Genomic DNA, 23,869 nt, shown 5'->3' on the forward strand with positions numbered 1-23,869 from the left:
TGTATCTGCCACGGATAGGGCGTGCAACTCCCCGACCCGCTTCGCAGTGGTAATGGCGAGCAGAAAAGCCACCTTCATGGACAGCCACTTCAACCCTATCTTGGTCAGCGGCTCAAAAGGAGGTTATGACTTGGCCTCCAGCACCAGGGGCAGGTCCTGCTGGAGTCCTCAGAGTCCTAGGGGGACGCAGCTTCAGGGCCCCCCTAAGGAAGAGGAACACCAACCTGTGGCATCCCGCTGTGGCTCTGTCAACCATCTCATGCTGGGAAAAAAAGCAGCCACATAGACCCTCAAGGTGGAATGAGAGCGACCACCATCCAGGAGGGACTGCAGAAACTCCAGAACAGTTGCCACGGAGAGACGTACTGGGTCTACTGCCTTAACCCTACACCAGTCAGAGAACAACTTCCATTTGTTGGCATACTGTGCTCTGGTAGATGGTGCCCTGGCACTCAGAATAGTATTCCTGATGGTCGCAGTGCAAACATTCAGCAGTGAGTCGGGCCCTGCAGCGGCCAAGCCCAGAGCTGGAGGCGACGGGGATCTGGGTGCCAAATCTGACCCCCCAGCTTTCGAAAGAGGTCCTTCCTGCAGGGGAGGCGCCATGGAGAGCTGCAGCAGAGCCTGCGCAGCAGTGGAAAACAGTCTCCCTGGCCAGTAGGGGCCCACCAGAAGTAGCCTGTGGCCCCGCAGAAACACCCTCTGGAGTATGGGAAGAATCAGGGGGCAGTGGTGGGAAGGCATACAGAGGACTCTGTGGCCAGTCGTGAGCTAAAGCATCCCCTCCGAGGGTTAGAAAATAGAAAATATGCGACCTGAAAAGCAAACCGCGCCCCATCCCGAGAGGATGACAACCAGCTCCCGGCCAGTGGCGATTCTGGGGGGTGGCCTGGGGTGGCCAGGGCCACCCCTGAAAGCTCATTGGCCACCCCTGTGGCCACCCCAGATCTGATAGGTAGTTGGTCAAGTTCGTCAACACAAGAAATAAGAGAAATGCTGTCAATCAATGATGACACCTGATCAACTGATTTAGGGTCAGTTTTACATTTTTAACTAACACGGTAATGGTCGTGCTGAGGCTGTGAGAGCTGATTTCTGCTCGGCGGACATTTAGCTATGCAGGTCAGGTGACCCATGAGATGAGCGCGCTGCACATGCTGCTGGTCCGTGAAACAGGAGGACGACGACGGTCACAGTGACAACGTGAACAATATAAAACGTTAAAGACGCTGAAATCTGTCGTTGAGAGGAATGGTAATTTAATGTTTAGTTATATCGTATACATCATTTTGACACCTCCTTTCGTTTTGACATTTTAATGGAGTCAAAGGTGTTATTTAAGGGGTTCCAAGTTATATTTGGTCTGGTGGCATTGCATTGGACTTAAGTCTTGTCTTGTGGTCTTATGGCCTATGTGAAAGCATTTTGTAGCAGGAGAATGAGAAAAAGCAAGAACTAGCTACCTCTATTGCACTTTGTTACTATTATTAGAATCCTCTATTGTTCATGAGAGTTTGAAGGTTTACATAACATTACTTTATAGTATGTACTTTGGAGTTAAGATTTGTTTGGTTTATGTTACAATTGTTTATGTATATTTATCAAGTTAATTTGTGATTCTAAGGCTTAACTGTTTGATTTAAATAAACTTCATAATTTATGCTGAATCAAAGCCAACGTTTATACCTTTATCAGGGCCCTGGACATGAATACTGTCTGGGTTGAAAACCCACTTTTTGCACATTTTCATACATCACAAGGCATCCTATAGGTATAGAATAACATTATTCAGTCATCGGGCCATCATCTGTGTCACCTGTATTGTTACCTATGTTTGCTTTACTAATTTAGGTGCCATCTTGTGGTTAAATAAAAACACACCAAAGCAAAGAACAAACCAAAAAAATCTAATTCCAGTATCTCCAACAAATTATATCTAAGCTAAATAATAACATAAACTAAGCATGTAAAGAACAACAAATATTTCTGTTTTTTTCCTTACAAGCTTAATTTATCCTTTGCTTACAGATACACTTTTTAATAAGGTCTATCTTAAAGCATTTTGGTTTGTTCTGTTGCCTGGATTGCTGTGTTTTATGTAACCACAAGATGGCGCCTCAATTAGTAAAGCAAACACAGGTAACAATACAGGTGACACAGATGATGAGCTGATTAATGTTATTATATAGGATGAGTTAAGAGCAGTTGAATTTTGCTACTCTAATTTAACTTGTGAAGAGATGAGGACTTTAATACACTATAAGGAAATGGCTCCTAGAAAATGTGTACCCTATTCTGAACATAATTACTGATTAAAAATAGACATGTTAAAATAACCAGATATACTTGAGGACTGTGATAGGTGGTAATGTAATTTAAAAAATTACTTAAAAAAAAAAGGTCATTTTACCAGCATAGACACCTTTATTTGACAGTTATGAGACAGGAAATCATGGGAGAGAGAGGGGATGTGACATGCAGCAAAGGACCGGGATTCGAACCGCAGTTGGCTGCGTACGTGTATGTATTAAACTTCGCTATGCCATGGCCACCCCACACTAGCTTTGTGTCCCATCTTGGCCACCCCAGTAAAAATGTCCTGGATACGCCACTGCTCCCGGCGGGATGAAATGGTGCCCATCGGTACACCCACAGATATGTACAACCTCTTTCTCCATGGGGACAGAGAGAAAAGGCATTGCCGAGACACCCTGACCTTTTGGTGCCTGTGTCACTTGGGGTCCAAGTGGAGGCTGTCCAGCCACATCTGCATAGGGCGCAGAGACAGCAAGCCGAGAGGCACCACAGCTGAGGTGGCTGTCAGCTTGCCCAAGAGCTGAAAAAATGAATGGCACCATCCTGCCATACCCGAAGAGGGGGAGGCAGAGGAGGATGTCGGTTGCGCGTCGAGTCCAGGCAACTCTTCACAAAGTTTACCATCAGGCCAATCCGGGCCACGTGCAAGAGTAGCCGAGCCTTGTCCCGGGCCGCCTGCAATGAGGCATCACTCAGACTCTGCAGCGACCGCTCAACCTTGGCCTGCTGCAGAGAGGTTGAAAGACCCAGCAACAGATGGGAAAGGGAGTTCCCAATACGACCCATGCGCGCCGCTGCGTCGTAGACTTTTGACAGGAGGTCGTCTGTGACCCTGCACTTTGGCCGCGGACACCTGGCATTTGGCCTCAGAGCCTCATCAGGGGCCCGAATTAGGGAGACGATGGCAGGCTCGACTGATGGCATGCGGCCCAGCCCAACCTGTGCCGCATTCTGCATGGCAGCCAAGGTCCGGGCATCCGACGTTGAGTGGAATAAGGCCCTAGTGTCCCTCAAGCAAGCACAAAGCTCCTTCAAGTCCCCCTTTGAAGGAGGGACGGAGAATGTGGCCGGGGCAGGGTTGCGCTGGCCTGGGCTGACTCCGTTTGCGCCGCATCGAACTGTAGGCAGGATGGCTGCCATGGAGGTGTCTGCTGTCCTCTGCAGAGAGCCTTGTGCAGAGCCTTGTGCTCGAGACCGAGGCAAGGAGGGCAACTGTCGTGGCCGTCCTCCGGCTCGAGAGGAGCCGCACAGGCGACACAGAAGTGGGACATTATGTAGGCAGCCACGGGCAGCGTAACTGGGAGCGGAAGCGAAAGCACTTCCATCGCCAGTAAATTGAATAACAGAAACTAATTAGCGTGATCGCTGCTACTAATTGTCAATCAAAAAAAGAGCCAAATGCTGTGTTACCGGGAGCGGGAGCAAGAACACTGCCGTCACCAGAAAATTAAATCAATATTAATTAGCTTGAGCGTAAGCGCTGCTGCTAAAAAAGGGGGAAGCCAAACTAAAACGTTACTGGGAGCGGGAGCGAAAGCACCGCCTTCACCGGTAATTTGTAAGGAAAATAAATTGATGGTTAGAACAGAGCAAAGCTAACGGCTAACACAACAAACAATAACAGAGCAAAGAGGCAAATGAGTGCTGGGAGCGGGAGCGAGCACACTGCCCTCACCAACAAATGTTGGCTACTCTTCTTATAGTTATTTTTAAATATATATATATATATATATATATATATATATAAGCTAGCCACAGCCTCTGGAGGACGGGTTACCCGCAGCTCCGACCTTGGTCACGAGGCTGCACGTAGCCAGCTGTAAACAAATTTCCTTCCTTTCTCCAAACGAAGGTTCAACACAGTACCTGCGCAGCGAGAAGATGTAAAGACACAGATCCTCTGACGACACCGGAAGATATAGCCTTCCCGGTGTCACTTCGTGGTCACAGGTGACTATGTTGGTATTAGGTACTCAAAATGTGCATGCGCGAGGTGGAGATATCCAGTGCTTTAAGCACCGCCTCTGGCGGTCAGTAGGGATGAAATAGAACTATTTCACGGCACTCAGTGTGTAGCCATCGGCCATTGATTTGGGCTTTGATTATAGAAAACCGGGTTGGAGAGAGTTAGTGTTAGGTTTGGTTATTTTGTTATTTTGTTGTTTCGTGTTGTTGTCTGTCTGTCTGTCTGTCTCTGCCTCATTGAAAAAGAGGGAGAGATATAGATATGTTTTTTGTCTACACAAAGACACATATACACAAACACATACACACACTCACTTTTTCTATTGACCCACAATTATAGTTATTGAGTGTAAAAGTTGGAAATGTCTATTCATCATACCAAACCAAACACTATTTGCTCATATTTTATATTTGGCTTCTCATTATCATTCCCAATGACACAGATGTGTCCATCAAGGAACTCACTTATTTCTTAGATCTCATTTTCCCATCTTTCAAGGTATACTACAGCTGCCTTATCTCTTTGCACTTGTCAATGAACAAAGAAAGATGCCTTTTAATAACAGCCATAATGGCCAAAATCATAGCATTTTTCCATCTGTCTTTATCTTTCAAACTATAGTAGTCACAAAAATTGGAGACCAAAAGAAAGATCTCTGACAAGGAGCAAAGGTTGAGACCAAACAGTTTTTGGGCTGAGCTAATGTGGAAACTTTACCACATGCAGCGACACCATGAATGCTGAAGTTCGGAACCCTTTATTAATTTTACATCAGAGCTCAATCTTATTAGGGATGAGTAATAATCATGGATTGGTGCCCTTGTATTGGTTGCTGTTGAATTCCAAAATGTAATTGAGCCATAATCAACGGCTATGTCCTTTGTATCCATGATTTTAGTTCAATCTATGATTTCAATTCAACGGAAAAAACAATATCATGGATTTCACTAAATGTTAATCCATGAAAACAAAGATTCCATGCAGTTGTCCAGGCTTTGCGGTCCTTGCCATATATTGCGGTATATTAATCGAACCTCAATGAGACACAGGTGTCATGTTTTAAGTGAATGGAATGTGGTTTATTTCCACCTTTCTTTGTTTACTGGCTTCTTTTTAAAGTCCTTCCGAAACCATCTCAATACTTGCTGGTTTTGGGGAGATTAAAGTGTGTGTGTGTGTAGTGTGATTGAGGGTGTTGCTGTGTGTGTGTGTGTGTGTGTGTGTGTGTGTGTGTGTGTGTGTGTGTGTGTGTGTGTGTGTGTGTGTGTGTGCGTGCAACTTCAGATGTTAAAATTGAACATTGAACAATTATTGAAGTCCGATGCCAGTAATATTAACCTATTAACCTTTCATAATTTAAAATAATATATATGTTATTTATTTGTTATTATTATATATATGTGATCATTCAATAAAAAAAATCCACAAATATAATGGCTGGATGCTAACCCATGGGGTCTAAGATAGACAACACCTAGAAGAATGTAGGTACAAGGCAAACTTTATCTTGAAACCAACACATTTTCTCAATCATAAAAAATATCCAAAAACATGCATTTAACAGCGAGCTAGGGGCATTTATGCTAAAAAGCTTTTGATATAGAAAAATCTCAGTTGCATGAACTGACAACAAAACATGACAAATATAACAAACAGACAAAATAAGTAAACTAGTATATATAGGGAGAGACTGATGAGGCAATGTGGTGCAGGCGGGGAGAGTCACAAGATCGCTCTGGTGAGGGGGGGTGAAGAGACTGCAAGCAGGATCTGTGAGGTCAGGGGCAACGTCTAAGGACCGGATCTGGTAGACAGGTGGAGAAGGAAATCAAAACAACATAAATAGAGTTATGCTAGACACATGGGCTGTTGGTATGAATAGAAAGGGAGCTATCAGACCTCTTCGTAACAGATGGAAGTTCACTGATGGGACTTGTTTTGTCCATTTGTCTTAATGGTGTAAGTAGAAAGCATACATACTTTGTTCAAGTACTACAATCGTTGGTCTTGAGTATCTGCAGTATTTGCAGTGGAGTAATAGTTAATTAATAAAACTAAATAATAATTGCCTCATCCTGCAAATGGATTATCCTTACTGACCTCTTCTGTACTTCAAGCGCACATAAAATTCTTATGCATGCAAATAACTGCCGATCACACTGAAAAGTTAAGGCACGTCAATGACAACTACAGCTATATTGAAAGCAGCACTATGATTTATTGCACCTCATACACCACTGGGATAGATATATATGATGTTACTATGTCATCTAAAAACACATGCGAAGCATCCCTACTGCAGCTCTCTTAGAAGGGAAGAGATCTTGTTTATTTTGGCCACATTAAAAGCAGGCCGTTTCACTTGGTTTTTCAGAAGAGGCAGCAGAGAGAGAGGTCATGTTTCCCGAAGCTCCGCTAGGCATTAGAAAACACTACTTAATTCATCGTTCAGATCTACTTTATCTTATTTTATTTCATGATCATAATACCTAACAATATATAGTTTGTTTCCGTCGTCCTCCATCGCTCGATTCAACAATACATTTTGGCACTTTTTATGACTCCCGGATCAGACCGCAGAAAAAGCCTTGGACTTTCTTATCGCCAACATGCCTCTGTACTCGGATATCTCAGGCACGGAGACTGGGAAATGCACAGACTGCACCAAACTGCAACAGACAGTGGCTTTATTTGAAACGAGACTAGCAGCATTAGAAAAATGCAAAGGACTCCTCCAGGATACAGTGCCGATGGGTGAGTCTGCTGAGCTCACTCAGATACAGCAAGATGATCAAAGCTACACTGTATCCTTCCCGAAGCTGGACAAGAGAGAGACAGTTCCAGCTGCGTCTCACTGGCACAGAGTCGGCGCTTAGCCAAAACAACATACCAAAGTGAATCAACAAGTTCACTCAACGCCAAATGCTAAGATACCCAAAGCTAAAGTTACATGTATCAGCCGGATTAGCCCGTCACTGAAATTAACCCTGCCACTGAAGAACCGGTTCCTGCCACTTCAAGAGTCCACGAACGCGCCTGCCACCCATGCACCCCTGAGCCCCGAGATGCGTCCGGACGGACAGTGCGGACAGAGACGGAACAAGAACCAGTCGCCATGGAGGCGAGCTGCGCATGCCTCGGCCACCTGTGCACCCCTGACCCCTGAAATGTGTCCGGACAGACGGTACGGACAGAGATGGAACAACCAGTCGCCACGGAGGCGGGCTGCGCATGTGTCTGCCACCGTCCAACCAGGGCCCATCTCAGAGAAAGCAGATGAACCAGACACTCTGATTATAGGAGACTCAACCATCAAGGATATAACCGGTAACAAGATCCAAACATGCAACTTCCCATATGGAATGGTTAGTGATATCAACCATAAACTAGCCAAAATCATATTGGAAAACCCCAAAATCTCACAGATTATTGTGCATGCAGGATTTAATGATATTCAAAGAGAACAGTCAGAACTTCTGAAGAGGGATTACACTGATCTATTGGATACACTGGACAAAATACACATCAAGTCATTCATCAGTGGACCCATACCAGCAGTTGACAGGGGAATAAACAGATTCAGTCGTCTACTTGCACTGAATACATGGCTTTCCAGAGTCTGCAATGAAAGAGGAAGGGGCTTTATTGACAATTTCAACTTATTCTGGGGGCGCAAATATCTTTTCAGAGCAGATGGCCTACACCCAAACAGGTTAGGCTCAAAACTGTTGAGGGACAATCTTCTCTTCTCGTTTTCCCACACATCTCCATGGTCTGACGCACAGGCCACAGGCCATCTATGCTATCACCAAAGGACTATCGGCCCATAGATCTGCTGTGCCAGTGCATTGAGCAAGTGAAAGAATGGATGTGCCGAAATTTCCTTCAACTAAATGAGGACAAAACAGAGATAATTGTATTTGGTTCTAAAACGGAAAGGGTTAAAGTAACCCAACACCTTCACTCTCTGTCCCTGAAAACCTCAATCAAAGCCAGAAATCTAGGGGTCATCATGGATTCAGATTTACATTTCGACAGTTACATCAAATCAGTTACAAAATCGGCATATTATCACCTTAAAAATGTAGCAAGACTTAGAGGGCTCATGTCCACCGAAGACTTACAAAAACTTGTACATGCCTTTATCACTAGTAAGCTTGATTACTGCAATGGTCTCCTTACAGGTCTCCCAAAAGAAACTCTGAGGAAGCTTCAGCTTGTTCAGAATGCTGCTGCTAGAGTTCTAACAAAGACCAAAAAATTTGATCATATTACACCAATTCTGAAATCGTTACATTGGCTTCCTGTAGGTCAGAGAATTGATTTTAAAATCATGTTGCTAACCTATAAATCCCTACATGGTTTAGGCCCAAAATATTTAACTGATATGCTTCCACTACATCAGCCTTATAGACCACTAAGATCCTCTGAGACCAATCTGTTAATTATCCCCAGAGTAAACACAAAACATGGGAAAGCAGGATTAAGTTACTTTGCAACAAATAGCTGGAATAAACTCCCAGAGGATTTAAGACTTGCCCCAACTCTGAGCACCTTTAAAACAAGACTGAAGACTTTTATGTTTGCTATAGCTTTCTGCTAAATCTTAAATACATTGCACTTTCTAAAAAGCTTTTTTAACTGTGCCTTTATTTTCTATTTTAATACTAAAATGCCTTTTTAACTTTCTATTTTACCCATTTCTTTGCATATGTTTTTCTTTTACTTATCTATTATTTAATTGTATTGTATGACAATGTTTATATGTGAAGCACTTTGAGTCTGCCTTGTGTATGAAAAGTGCTATATAAATAAAGTTGCCTTGCCTTGCCTTGCCTTGGTATGATTAAATGTATCTATTGATATGGAAGATTAATTCTGCCCCATTCCGAGAAATGCGGAGAAAAGAGATGATTCATACATTTGGAAAGGTTAAGCTTTTAAAATATTGTTAAAACAGAACAAATCTAGAGTACTGTATTAGACCATCTAGAGAATAAGGATGACCAGCATGGTGTGACTGAAGCTGTGTATGTTGTGCGTCTATGTGAACCTCCATTGGGATTTCCTTATATTATTTTGGACTGAAGAAACTGGGATATTTTGAAATCGTGTTGAAAATGTTACTAAATGGAATCAATAATCAAACTGGTACATTTTGATGTTTCTTTTATCGTCTTGTTCAACCATGTATCAAGATCTCTCTCCCGCGCTGTCCCTTTCCCCCTTTCACTCTCCCTCTCTCCCTTTTCCTCTCTCCCTCCCTCTATCTCACTCTCTCCCCCTCTCCCCTCCTCTCTCTCTCCCTCTCCCCCTCTGTCCCTCTCCCCCTTTCTCCCTCTCTCTCACTCTCTCCCTCTCCCCCTCTCTCTACCTCTCGCCCTTTTTTCCTCTCTCTCCCTCTCCCGCTCTCTCCCTCTCCGTCTCTCTCCCTCTCTCCCTCTCCATCTCTCCCTCTCTCCCTCTTTCCCCTTCTCCCCCTCACATTGACGCATATTCTCGAGATGGTCTAATACAGTACACAATATTTTAAAAGCTTAACCTTTCCCTCTCCCCCTCTCTCTCACTTCTCCCTCCCTCTTTCTCTCTTTCCCTCCCTCTCTCATTCAGTCCCTCTCACCCCCTCCCGCCCTCTCTTTCCCCCTTTGTCCCTCCCTGTCCCTCTCCCCCTTTCTCCATCTCTCTCCCCCTCTCCCTCTCTTTCTCCCCCTCTCCCCCTTTGTCCCTCTCCCTCTCTCTCTCTCCATCTACCCCTCTCCCTCCCTTTCTCTCTCTCCCCCTCTCTTTCCCTCTCCCATCTCCCGCCCTCTCTCTCTCTCTCTCCCTCTCCATCTCCCTCTAGTGGTATGAGAACCCGGACTTCGACCTCTTCACGTCGTACGTGAGGTGGAGGCAGGACCGGCCGGACCAGCCCTTCTACATCCTCCACCCCGCCTACCTGTGGCGCCTGTGGGACGTGATCCAGTCCAACACCCAGGAGAACATCCAGCCCAACCCGCCCTCCTCCGGCTTCATCGGTACGGCCCTCCACACACACAGCGCCAGACCCCAACCCATAGGCCGTAGGACGAAAGGATGCAGAGACCGGGACTGTAGAGATTGTAGAGACCCCAATCCACAGGCCGTAAAACCTGAGGACGCAGAGACCGGGACTGTAGAGACCGTAGAGACCCCAACCCACCGGCCGTAGGAGCTGAGGACGCAGAGACTGGGACTGTAGAGAGCGTAGAGACCCCAACCCACAGGCCGTAGGAGCTGAGGACGCGGAGGCTCGGATGTAACCCATTGGTTGACACACAACAGGCTCAGAGGCGGTTGATTCGCCTTCTACGGAGCGATGCTGTTGGTGTGATTTTGCAACCAGCAGCATTTCTTTTCCGTATTTGTTCGATTTAGGTCATTAATTGTTAATAATTATAATTTGTTATTTTTCATTCATAATGACCAATATAAATTACTATTAATAATAAATATAAATTGTTAACATAAAAAAGTATAGATTATATTTAGGAAATATAAATGGTCAAAAACTAAATTCATAACATGGAGTTGACCTGACCACAGTGGCGGGCCGTACTATAAGGCAAACCAGGCATTTGCCTGGAGCCCCGGGCCCCATAGAAGGTTTGTGGGGGCCCCCAAAATGCCCCAATGCATATATTTTGTCCCCATATTTATAATTTTTATAAAAATCTCTTCACAATAGTAGCATCGGGATGTCTAATTACTCATGTTTTGACGATTTTTCCGTGTGCACCCCCCTTCAGTCTGCACTACATGGACTATTCCATGTAGTGCGCACAATGAAGTCAAATTCACAACAGTAAGCGGTAAGAGAGAGAGAGAGAAATCGAGTGAGACATAAATCGAGATTATCGAGTGAAACATGAAGCGATCGTACGAAAGCGGGTCACATAAAAAGAAGAAGAAAGACCAAAGGCAGGACTTTCTTTCAAAGCTACCAAAGCTATCCAGCTTTTTTACAGCCACCGCAGTGTCAGCGGGACCGTCGGAGGATCAAGAGCAGCCGTCAACGTCGTTTGCCGTCACGTTACTGCTCCTTTCATTCCAAGTGGCTCTGGCTCAGCCAGCAGCGATGCTAATGACGTGTGTCAACAAACTGACGGAGATGATGCACAACTGGTAGTGAATATTTCTCACTCTCCTTCTTCCACTTCGGTTATTGAAATTGATGACAATAACGATAACAATGACTGCGAGACACATATTCTTGTGGATGACCCAGCACTCTGGCCCAAGCTGCTGTGTCTTGGGCAGGTGCACACATATTCTTGTGGATGACCCAGCACTCTGGCCCAAGGGCCGCAGATTCACAAAAGCATACTATTACATAGTAATGAAAAATGGTGAGAGGGTGAACAGGTCTTGGTTAGTCTACAGCAGTCATACTCAAGTAGCGGCCCGCGGGCCTTTTGTGGCCCGCGGGGTGTCTATTAATGGCCCTCGAGCTGTTTTGAAAAGTTTTTTTAATTATAAAAAAAAAAAAAAAAAAAAAAAAATCGTGCTGGGCGCTCTTATTTTGAAACCGCGCGCCGCGATCTCAATACGAGGCTGGGGGTTGCAACGATAAACAGATAGCACTCCAGCCCACAGACCGCTCCAGCCCTCCCAAACTCGAGGCAGACAGTCCATCTCAACAGCAGTCAAGGCCGATTTAGGGTCGTTTAAGACGCAGAGACGTAAGCACGTAATTTACACAAGGGACTTGTTTTAGACAAGTTTTGATTTACGGTTCCTTTAAGGTTCCTTAAGGATTGCGCGTGTTGCAAGGGGATTCTCCGCCAGAACAGTAGGGGGAGCAACGAACGAATCTGTGGGCGTGGAAGTGGAAATCGCTGGCTTGTATATATTTATAATTATCATAATTCGTTCTTGTGTTTTCTTCTTCTCCTTCTTCAAAATTCTTCATTCGCTTCTGTCACAGCCTTTTAAAATTGGCGCTATTATGCTGTAAAACCGGAAATGTGAGACTCCTGAAAGGATGTGGTTAGCTGGCCAATCACAGGCTTTGCGAGCTGCGTAGGGCCGTAGTGTTTCAGTCGCATAGTCAGGAATTTTGGCCGACGCACTTAAGCACGTAAGGGGGGATATTTTACCGCGCAAGGGGGGGTTATGTATCTTACGTGCTTACGCGTTCCGTCTAAAACAGAGCATATATCGGCCTCAGTCACACGTATACCGACCGGCCCCTTGAGTCACTGAAAAAAAAAATTGTGGCCCCTCATCATTTCTACTTGAGTATCCCTGGTCTACAGTGAAAGTGCAGACAGTGTTTTTTGCTTTTGTTGTTGCCTTTTTGGAAAACAAAAACACCTGAGTGAGGAAGGATTTAAAGAATGGAATAACCTTGCAATGCATCTAATCAACCATGAAAGGTCTGAAGAGCACAGGAAAAATACTGATAGCTGGAAGCAGCTATCAGTAGGTTTCCAGTATTGGTAACCCTCAGGTAAATGATGACATAAGGTTAACAGTCAGTGTAATGTGTCAACATAACGAATCTTATTGTTTTGTATGTTATTCTCAATTTTTAAATAGATAATTAACATTTGCATGAAAGAAGGATAGTGACTTTTGTTCATCCCTTGTATGGAGTATCTCATTATGCCATATATTATGCGATATAAGGTACATTAGACCGGTAGATGCAGGGGCCCCCAAATGACTGTTCGCCTGGAGCCCCCAAAGGGCTAAGTTCGCCACTGCCCATTGAGAACCTAACCAAAAATGATGGTGGGCCACACTTCATCCGATCACGTCAACCCCGACGCGGTTCTCTCCCAACACGCGTGTGAGGACAATTGAAGTTTCCCGTTGTTAAAGACTGAGTGTTTCGTATGTAGTCCTGAGCGTGAAAAAATGAAATAGTGAGCCCCGGCATCGATCGGCTAATATCAGATTGTGAGTGTCGGCATTGATGAACCTGCTAAGAGCAGGCTCACAACCTGCTCTTAGCGGAACGAAGAGCAGTTCAACAAACTGTTCTTCGATGAACAGGCCAAAGGAGAGGTGTTTTGGAGTGTGTGTGTGTGTGTGTGTTGACTGATGGACTTCATTGATGACCGGACCTCTGGAGACCAGAACCTCTTATAGTCAGGAAACACTTTCACGGTCCATATATAATGATTCTCCCAAAAGGTAATCTCGATAGGGGAGGGGGGGGGGGAATGAGGGTGTCTTGTGGGGGTGAAATGTAATTTCAGTTAGATTGCATAATTATTATCCCCTGTTGAGCAAACTGTATTTATGAGCGCTCTGGATTGGTGTTGAAATCATGTGCAGAAGCCTTTAGAGAAGGCATCTGAATATGCAATTGAGATCTGAATATCCCGGTCTCTGCATGCAAAAGGTTGCAGAGACCGGGACTGTAGAGATTGTAGAGACCCCAATCCACAGGCCGTAAAACCTGAGGACGCAGAGACCGGGACTGTAGAGACCGTAGAGACCCCAACCCACAGGCCGTAGGAGCTGAGGACGCAGAGACTGGGACTGTAGAGAGCGTAGAGACCCCAACCCACAGGCCGTAGGAGCTGAGGACGCGGAGGCCCGGATGTAACCCATTGGTTGACACACAACAGGCTCAGAGGCGGTTGATTCGCCTTCTACGGAGCGATGCTGTTGGTGTGATTTTGCAACCAGCAGCATTTCGTTTCCGTATTTGTTCGATTTAGGTCATTAATTGTTAATAATTATAATTTGTTATTTTTCATTCATAATGACCAATATAAATTACTATTAATAATAAATATAAATTGTTAACATAAAAAAGCATAGATTATGTTCAGGAAATATAAATGGTCAAAAACTAAATTCATAACATGGAGTTGACCTGACCATTGAGAACCTAACCAAAAACGATGGTGGGCCACACTTCATCCGATCACGTCAACCCCGACGCGGTTCTCTCCCAACGCGCGTGTGAGGACAATTGAAGTTTCCCGTTGTTAAAGACTGAGTGTTTCGTATGTAGTCCTGAGCGTGAAAAAATGAAATAGTGAGCCCCGGCATCGATAGGCTAATTTCAGATTGTGAGTGTCGGCATTGATGAACCTGCTAAGAGCAGGCTCACAACCTGCTCTTAGCGGAACGAAGAGCAGTTCAACAAACTGTTCTTCGATGAACAGGCCAAAGGAGAGGTGTTTTGGAGTGTGTGTGTGTGTGTGTGTGTGTGTGTGTGTGTGTGTTGACTGATGGACTTCATTGATGACCGGACCTCTGGAGACCAGAACCTCTTATAGCCAGGAAACACTTTCACGGTCCATATATAATGATTCTCCCAAAAGGTTATCTCGATAGGGGAGGGGGGGGGGGAATGAGGGTGTCTTGTGGGGGTGAAATGTAATTTCAGTTAGATTGCATAATTATTATCCCCTGTTGAGCAAACTGTATTTATGAGCGCTCTGGATTGGTGTTGAAATCATGTGCAGAAGCCTTTAGAGAAGGCATCTGAATATGCAATTGAGATCTGAATATCCCGGTCTCTGCATGCAAAAGGTTGCAGAGACCGGGACTGTAGAGATTGTAGAGACCCCAATCCACAGGCCGTAAAACCTGAGGACGCAGAGACCGGGACTGTAGAGACCGTAGAGACCCCAACCCACAGGCCGTAGGAGCTGAGGACGCAGAGACTGGGACTGTAGAGAGCGTAGAGACCCCAACCCACAGGCCGTAGGAGCTGAGGACGCGGAGGCCCGGATGTAACCCATTGGTTGACACACAACAGGCTCAGAGGCGGTTGATTCGCCTTCTACGGAGCGATGCTGTTGGTGTGATTTTGCAACCAGCAGCATTTCTTTTCCGTATTTGTTCGATTTAGGTCATTAATTGTTAATAATTATAATTTGTTATTTTTCATTCATAATGACCAATATAAATCACTATTAATAATAAATATAAATTGTTAACATAAAAAAGCATAGATTATGTTCAGGAAATATAAATGGTCAAAAACTAAATTCATAACATGGAGTTGACCTGACCATTGAGAACCTAACCAAAAACGATGGTGGGCCACACTTCATCCGATCACGTCAACCCCGACGCGGTTCTCTCCCAACACGCGTGTGAGGACAATTGAAGTTTCCCGTTGTTAAAGACTGAGTGTTTCGTATGTAGTCCTGAGCGTGAAAAAATGAAATAGTGAGCCCCGGCATCGATCGGCTAATTTCAGATTGTGAGTGTCGGCATTGATGAACCTGCTAAGAGCAGGCTCACAACCTGCTCTTAGCGGAACGAAGAGCAGTTCAACAAACTGTTCTTCGATGAACAGGCCAAAGGAGAGGTGTTTTGGAGTGTGTGTGTGTGTGTGTGTGTGTTGACTGATGGACTTCATTGATGACCGGACCTCTGGAGACCAGAACCTCCTATAGCCAGGAAACACTTTCACGGTCCATATATAATGATTCTCCCAAAAGGTAATCTCGATAGGGGAGGGGGGGGGAATGAGGGTGTTTTGTGGGGGTGAAATGTAATTTCAGTTAGATTGCATAATTATTATCCCCTGTTGAGCAAACTGTATTTATGATTGGTGTTGAAATCATGTGCAGAAGCCTTTAGAGAAGGCATCTGAATATGCAATTGAGATCTTAACCGCTCTCTCTCTCTCTCTCTCTCTCTCTCTCTCTCTCTCTCTCTCTCTCTCTCTCTCTCTCTCTATGTGTCTCTTAGTCTCTTTTCATCTGTTTCTCTGTCTCCCGCACTGCAATTAAATTAAATTAAAAAGAACTGCATTCCTCTTTGTCTCTTCATCACTTTCAATTTCTCTCTTTCTCTAGTTAAATCTTAGACATGGTCAAATCTTTTTTTAAACGTTAAATAGGTTTAAATGAAAAACTGTTGAGTTCCGGAGAGGATTTCTGAACTTCCACTAGTTTGGTCAAAATGTTGAATATGATGTTATGTTGAAGACTCTACCAATTCTGGTTTGTAAACAGGATCATTTGAGTTCTATGAGTGTGAGCGTGGCCGCCCAGGCTTCACCTTATAGGCTTGTCCCGCCGCACACCCACATGCACTGAAAGGTTAACGGTGTCCCGACCGACACACACATCTCGTTCACTTGTTTAACGGAAAACCAAAGAGGTGTGGACGACACAACACTTAACTGAGGGAAATCTGACAGGAAGTGAGGTCACGCAAATGCTCTTCCTAATGGCATTTTTTATGTTATTATACATAAGCAATTTCAACAATAGGACACTAGCATAACTAATGTTCTATTTAACGTCGGCCACATCAGACTCAAAAAGCTGTGTATGTGTAAAGCACCACAGCCGTGATAACAACCCAAATGCTCAGAAGAACACACAAAGTGCTGAATAAGAGATGGGAGGGAGTCCGGCTCGAGTGAAGAGCAATGTTACGAATCGTAACAGCTTCATGACACGCCTTATTAGGGGGTAAAACCCTAATCGTGACCGAGAGAATTAACTGAGAGGTTCCAGCCTAATATGCATTAGTGTATTGGTCTGGTGACGTCAGGCTAATAATTTACATCATTTATATAATAACATAAATATCATAATAATTTACATCATAAAATGATATGAGACCTCCTATGAGGTCTCAGCCTGACATCACGTCCTTCAGACAACAGCGTAGCGACCAGCTTGTAAGAATGTTTGTGAGATAATTTTTTTCAGATAGGTATAACATTTTATTTTATTTATTCCGCATGTGGTAGTATCGTAGTTGATTAAAAATGGGTCACGTCCTGAAGGGACATCTCTCAGACAGCTGTGCCGAGACCAGAAAGCTAACGCATGAATTCCTAAGCTGGGGGGGTTAGGTTGTAGTGCCCTGGCGGTGATGCCCAATATGAGCTACTCTTTACTGACTCCCAAGTAGTAGCCTACTGTCCTTTGGAAGGACAACTGGAACTTTTGGACTTTGTCTGCGTGACCCAATGAATTTAAACCGAGGCTTAGTCTTGATGTTCTGGGGAGGTCCTCCTCTGAATTGTATTTTCTCTCTCTCTCTCTCTCTCTCTCTCTCTCTCTCTCTCTCTCTCTCTCTCTCTCTCTCTCTCTTTCTCTCGCTCTCGCACACAAAACAGGCCAAGCACTGTGTTGTAGATCCGCTCAGGTAGAAGAACTACTAGGAGGCCAGGGTCACTCCAAGCTCACTCCAAGCACAGGTCATCGCCATGGTTTCCATAGGAGGCCGGGGGCGGGGGGGGGTCACTGTGTCCCTCTCATTAACCGTCCTACAGTGATCCAGACTTCAAACACTGACCTTTAAGAGAGCAAGGTACAATACTGCCATGGCACAGCTATTGATCCTCCTCAAAGGTTGCATTGATGAAATTCCTCCTGTCACTCCAACGCGTCCAGGGTTTTAGTCTCTACTACAGTGGCTGACAGACCAACGGTCGCCGCTCACAGAGACAAAGCACCCATCACCACCAACCAAAGCGTCACTTTGAACGGCAGACGTTACGTTCATCTGGTCCGAAGAGCGGCCATTATTGTAGACCAAAAGTATAGTTAAAACATGTGTCCCGTTTTCTTGTAAATTAAAATGTGTGAATAAAACCACGAAGAAACACTGCAATGATATGACAGCGTTGGGGCGGGGAGTTGGGTGTGTTTGAGGATGTGGTGTCAGGGTGAGATGTAATTCAATACAACACTTCCTGTAACTGTCTCAGAGACAGTCTGGACATTACAGAGATTTAAATATGTATTTACATTAATTGTTTAATATGTATTTATTATTTGTTGAATTCATGATTTTATTCTTTGGTTAAAAATGATTTAAGTTGTACTGTTAAAAATAGATATTGTGTCATTGCTTTGTGTTAAGAGTTTGTTTAAATATCTATCCCAGGGAATTATGGGAAAACGCGCCATCAGAGATATAAAACCAGTCACGGACTCATGGGTTTCAGAAGAAGATGGACTCTGTATTAGGTTTATGGCGCTAACGTTGTCACGGTGTTATTTTTCTGTTTATTAACGTTTACCGTTTTAGAGAGAGAGAATTTTAAAAGGAAAATAAATATACAAAATACATCAGTATGAAGCGTGGCCGTTTATTGAACCTATGCAGCTACACTTCCATTTCCACTTCGTTTCCATAATAATGACCCCCTCGGGTTCTGTATTGGTGTGTGAATCCCACGCAGAGGCCTTCAGGGAAGGGATCTCTCTCTCTCTCTCTCTCTCTCTCTCTCTCTCTCTCTCTCTCTCTCTCTCTCTCCCTCCCGCAAATCCGTCAATCTGAAACACTGAACAAAATATTGTCCAAGTCCTCGTCTTAAATGTAAAATAGGTTAAAAAAACAACAAAAACAACCCTGTAAATGTGAGGTTGTCCCCACGGCGGATTCACTTTATTGAAGCACTCGCCACACCCAGAACATTGTACAACAGCAATTACCATGAAGCTGTGCTTTCTTGAGGGCGGAACTTGGTATCTCTCATTTCCTAATTTCTCCCAACCACCTACCAGGGCGTGCAGAAAATTCCAAAAATGTTTTGGATTAGGCACATAGATGTAGGGGTGGAAGCCGTATTACGTGGTAGAATTTCTATTAAGGTGCGACACAATTTTAATGTCGACCTAGAGTTCAACAGAAAGACAACGCACGCATTGCCTAAGCTGGGGTTGGGGGGGGGGGGGGGGGGGGGGGGGGTAGGTTTGAGTGCCCTGGCGGTGGCGTCCGATGTGTTCTATTCTGTCCTGAATCCAACGTAGTAACTCTCCATCGTTTGGAAAGAAAACAGGAATTTTTGGGCATGACCCAGAAGTCCTTGCAGACGTCCTTCCCTCCCGCCATGGCAAAATATTCACCAGTCCCTGAAGTCTTCATCACTGTCATGTCCGCACCCCCAGAAGAATGACACCAATGTTTTCTCTCTATCCTTTATTCCCAGTCGATTTTAAAACAGGCTCTGCGGTGGTCCTGAACCTGAACACTTGAACAATCAAGGTGAAGGAGAGGATGCTGGGAAAAACTAACCGAGCAAACAAACTTCAGAATGGAACATTTAAGACGTGCACTTCATGTCCTCGTCGCCATGCAATCGGCCCACCTGGTGGCTCAAGGGAAAAGGAGGGTTTCTACACGACACACTACAACGGTATTGTACGGGGTGATGTCACACACGTCCACAACGACCACGGCATAGACTTTAACAAACACAGGTAGCAGGCAAGCTAGGATCCCAGGGTCACCCCAAGCGAGGTTCATCGCCATGGTATCCATGGAAAGGGGATTGCGCTGAGGGCGGGGTTTGGCGATGGAGCATGACAAAAATCCTCTTTAGTCCAAAGATTTTTCCTCCCAATGTCAAAAAATAAAAAACAGCATGACCATACCGAAGTTTTGTCTTCCCTGTGCCAACGACCACCGCACAGCCAGCTACCCTTGGGCAACAAAAAACCCACACATCCCAGATACGTTCAGTAGGCCCCTCGAGGGAATCCGTCGCTCCCCGCGTCCCCAATCTGCCCTCCGTCTCGTGGGGACGCGGGGCTCACCCCCGGGGCCGCCGGGGCCCCCATATTCGCTGCGACCGGCGCCGCGGCCCCCGTGGAGTCCGACGGCTGCAGGGTGCCGGCGGGCGTGGGCGTGTTGTAGACACGGCGGTTGAGCCGCAGCACAGTGGTCTTGGAGGGCATGGAGGACTGGCCGGTGTCCAGGGCGCCCCCGTGAGGCCGGCAGTGGAACAGCAGCAGGAAGCACCGGTAGAACTGGAGAGGGGGAGGGAGAGGGTTAGGGCTTCACGATAGCAGGAGAAAATCATATTGCGATATCTTGGTCTTTCTGCAACATGTATTTGTATAACAACGAAAGAATAATTGTAGAACAGGATTTAATATGTAATATGATATGATATGATGATGATGTGATTTTGTAGCGGAGTGCATCTGCATAGATCCGCTTGGAACCCCTTTCGCATGGGGCAACACTGGCGAATACATCCAAGATAGTTATTTGCTTTGGCTCTGCATTAAAAAAGCTGCACCCTCCAGATCTTTCAATGCAAAACTGAAAATGTAAGGATTTGGGACATCTCATCTCATCTCATCTCATCTTCATCCGCTTATCCGGGGTCGGGTCGCGGGGGGAGCAGCTCAAGCAGGGGGCCCCAGAATTCCCTTTCCCGGGCCACATTGACCAGCTCTGACGGGGGAATCCCGAGGCGTTCCCAGGCCAGTGTTGAGATATAATCTCTCCACCTAGTCCTGGGTCTTCCCCAAGGTCTCCTCCCCACTGGACGTGCCTGAAACACCTCCCAAGGGAGCAGGGCTGTAGTGGTCAAATTAGAGGTGGGTAAACTATGATTTTTTTGATCAGACCGACCTCGACACAACGCAACGCAACGCAAAGTGTTGCGACTCTGTAAGGCTAGCCTGGCTATATTCCATTATGTTATCAATTAAAGTCATATTAAATCAATCAATGACAGTCAATGAATGTGTTTGTAGTTTATTCAAGTTATTCAAATTTCAACAGTAAAGAAAAGTATGTGTAGATTAAGAACTATCTATCTATGGCATTTGTGTATGTGTGTGTATTAGTATGCATGCTTTTCACAGTAGTACCCAGAGGGCCTCCTTGTCCTCCACGTCAGGTCCTGCCTTGCAGGGGCGTGTTCTGGAGTTCATGGCTCCCCTGTGCTTCACCAGCCAGGACTTCACATACGTGTTGGATTGAACTTTGTGGTGGCTGAGTGGTGGGCCATTCAGTTGAATAAACATCAAGGACGTCACTGTGACCAAGTGCAGACTGCATCTCAGGGGGCACACTATGATGTTCATTAAGCTGAACCCCCTCTCACACTCAGCAGTGCTAACTGGAATGAGATGGTCGATATTCAGCAGTGGTGCAAGGTTTTCTGGAATGATGCTTGAGTTATCCTTAAAATCCCTATAGCCTTCAAGAATTTTTCTGTCATCAAGTCTGAACCTTTGGGCAAGTTGTTTCAACTTGGATTCCCCATACTGCTCCTCTAGGGAACAGGCCAGTTTTCTGGGAAAATAACTTTAAAGAAAATAAATAATAAAATAAAAATATTTATAATATATAAAATACAAATATTTATAAATATTTATATTTTTATTGGTTTAACCGCCAACCGCCCGAATTTAATTAAAATATATTTTTTTGTCGCGTCATCCGCCCGATCCACGGTTCAGCCGCGGAGTCCACGGCTGCAACCGCCAACCTCGCATCTCCAAATTGAGGCTTTAACATAGCGACCAAGCTATAGCGAAGTTGATACGCCGAAACCGGAGTTTAATATGGATAGTAAAACTCTGACTGACTTTCACTCATTTTGACGTGGGCAGTACACGGATAGCATGACTACGCATTGGCCAATCTGAATGCTCGTAGTCACTTAATAGTTCGTCAAGTAAAATGTATTTATAAATCACAAAAACAACTCATGTGAATTGATCATCTTCAGTCTTACTTTGTACTTGAGGCCTTTTTCGGGCATCTGTTGGAGTGGGAGCACTCGAAGGTCTCTTCAAAAATCGCCTGATATCCATGGCTAATTAATGACAGGTAGGCAGGCATGATAATCCACAACGCGCAGGGCCATGTGTTTACATACTTCCTGTTTACATATTTTCCTGGATCCTGATTGGTGTCGCTGCCGCAGCCGCAAGGCACTGATTGGAGGGTCACAGACCATAATAGCATAGGCCTACAGCGCAGATGAAAATGATTCAGATTACAGCGTTTATTTGTTCAACAATATAAAACCTTGTCTTAGGTGTTTTAAAATGATGCTGAATTTATTTCCGATTATTCCATGGCACAGGGAACTTTGAGGTGCGTAAACGCTATTTAGAGGTGCGTAAACGCTATTTCCTAAATTCCAGAGGTGCGTAAACGGTGTTTACGTGCGTTTACCCTCCACTACAGCCCTGCAAGGGAGGCGCCCAGTGGGCATCCTTACCAGATGCCCGAACCACCTCAGCTGACTCCTCTCTAAGTGAAGGAGCATCGGCTCTAATCCGAGTTCCTCACGGATGGCTGAGCTTCTCACCCTATCCCTAAGGGAGACGCCAGCCACCCTTCTGAGAAAACTCATCTCGGCCGCTTGTACCCGCGTTCTCGTCCTTTTGGTCATCACCCAACCCTCATGACCATAGGTGAGGATAGGAACGAAGATCGACCGGTAGATCGAGAGCTTTGCCTTGCGGCTCAGCTCTCTTTTCGTAACAACGGTGCGGTAAAGCGAACGCAATACCGCCCCCGCTGCTCCGATTCTCCGGCCAATCTCACGCTCCATCGTACCCTCACTCGCGAACAAGACCCCGAGGTACTTGAACTCCTTCACTTGGGCTAAGGACTCATTTCCTACCCGGAGTAAGCAATCCACCGGTTTCCTGCTAAGAGCAATGGCCTCAAATTTAGCGTTGCTGATCCTCATCCCAGCCGCTTCACACTCGGCCAACAGCCGATCCAGTGAGTGCTGAAGGTCACAGGCTGATGATTCAATGAGGACTACATCATCTGCAAAAAGCAGTGACGAGATCCTCAGACCACCGAACTGCAACCCCTCCCCACCACGACTACGCCTTGATATCCTGTCCATGTATTTCACAAACAAGATTGGTGACAAGGCGCAACTCTGGCGGAGACCAACACCCACTGAGAACGAAACTGACTGGCTGCAGAGGACGCGAACACAGCTCTCGCTTTGGGAGTACAGAGATTGGATGGCCCTGAGGAGAGACCCCCTTACCCCATACTCCCGCAGCACCTCCCACAGTTTCTCCCGTGGGACCCGGTCATACGCCTTCTCCAGATCCACAAAACACATGTAGACCGGATGGGCATACTCCCAGGTCCCCTCCAGGATCCTTGCGAGAGTGAAGAGCTGGTCCCTAGTTCCACGTCCGGGGCGAAAACCGCATTGTTCCTCTTCAATCTGAGGTTTGACGATCGGCCGAACCCTCCTTTCCAGGACCTTGGAGTAGACTTTACAAGGGAGGCTGAGAAGTGTGATACCCCGGTAATTGGCACACACTCTCTGGTCCCCCTTTTTGAACAGGGGAACCACCACCCCGGTTTGCCACTCCTTTGGCACTGTACCCGACTCCCACGCAATGTTGAATAGGCGTGTCAACCATGACAGCCCCTCAACACCCAGAGCCTTTAGCATTTCTGGCTGGATCTCATCAATCCCTGGGGCTTTGCCACTGCGGAGATGTTTGACTACCTCAGTGACCTCCACCAGGGAAATTGACGACGAAACACCATCAACCTCGAGCTCTGCCTCCAACATAGAGGGCATGTTATTCGGATTCAGGAGTTCCTCAAAGTGTTCCTTCCAACGTCCGACGACCTCCTCAGTTGAGGTCAACAGAGTCCCATCCTTACTGTACCCAGCTTGGATGGTTCCCTGTTTCCCCCTCCTGAGGTGCCGGATAGTCTTCCAGAAACACTTTGGTGCCGACCAAAAGTCCTTCTCCATGGCCTCTCCGAACTTCTCCCACTCCCGCTGCTTAGCCTCCGACACGGCAGCAGCTGCAGCCCTTCGAGCCTGTCGGTACCCTGCAACCGAGTCAGGAGTCCTCCAGGATATCATATCCCGGAAGGCCT

The 23,869-nt window shown here is 45.7% G+C and overlaps 2 protein-coding genes across 3 annotated transcripts in view; one reads left to right on the forward strand and one right to left on the reverse strand.

Moving 5' to 3' along the window:
- Positions 1-18,364, forward strand: part of LOC130380274 (beta-galactoside alpha-2,6-sialyltransferase 2-like) — a 34,165-nt gene extending 15,801 nt beyond the window's left edge. Inside the window, exons 2-3 of one of the 2 annotated variants that reach the window (XM_056587423.1) lie at positions 10,125-10,299; positions 17,358-18,364. In XM_056587423.1, the coding sequence (XP_056443398.1) occupies positions 10,125-10,299; positions 17,358-17,542 (360 nt within the window). In that variant the 3' untranslated portion in view covers positions 17,543-18,364. Of the gene's footprint in view, positions 1-10,124; positions 13,431-17,357 lie in introns of those variants that run through there. The other variant, XM_056587424.1, reaches the window with a different exon arrangement.
- A 1,343-nt stretch (positions 18,365-19,707) lies between these two features.
- The window catches only part of tmtops2a (teleost multiple tissue opsin 2a), a 57,712-nt gene continuing 53,550 nt past the window's right edge, over positions 19,708-23,869 (reverse strand). The window contains exon 4 of the mRNA XM_056588375.1: positions 19,708-19,998. Coding sequence (XP_056444350.1) covers positions 19,708-19,998 — 291 coding nt within the window. The remainder of the gene's footprint in view (positions 19,999-23,869) is intronic.

The sequence above is a fragment of the Gadus chalcogrammus genome, chromosome 4 (genome assembly GCF_026213295.1).
Source record: "Gadus chalcogrammus isolate NIFS_2021 chromosome 4, NIFS_Gcha_1.0, whole genome shotgun sequence".
Classification (NCBI taxonomy): domain Eukaryota; kingdom Metazoa; phylum Chordata; class Actinopteri; order Gadiformes; family Gadidae; genus Gadus; species Gadus chalcogrammus.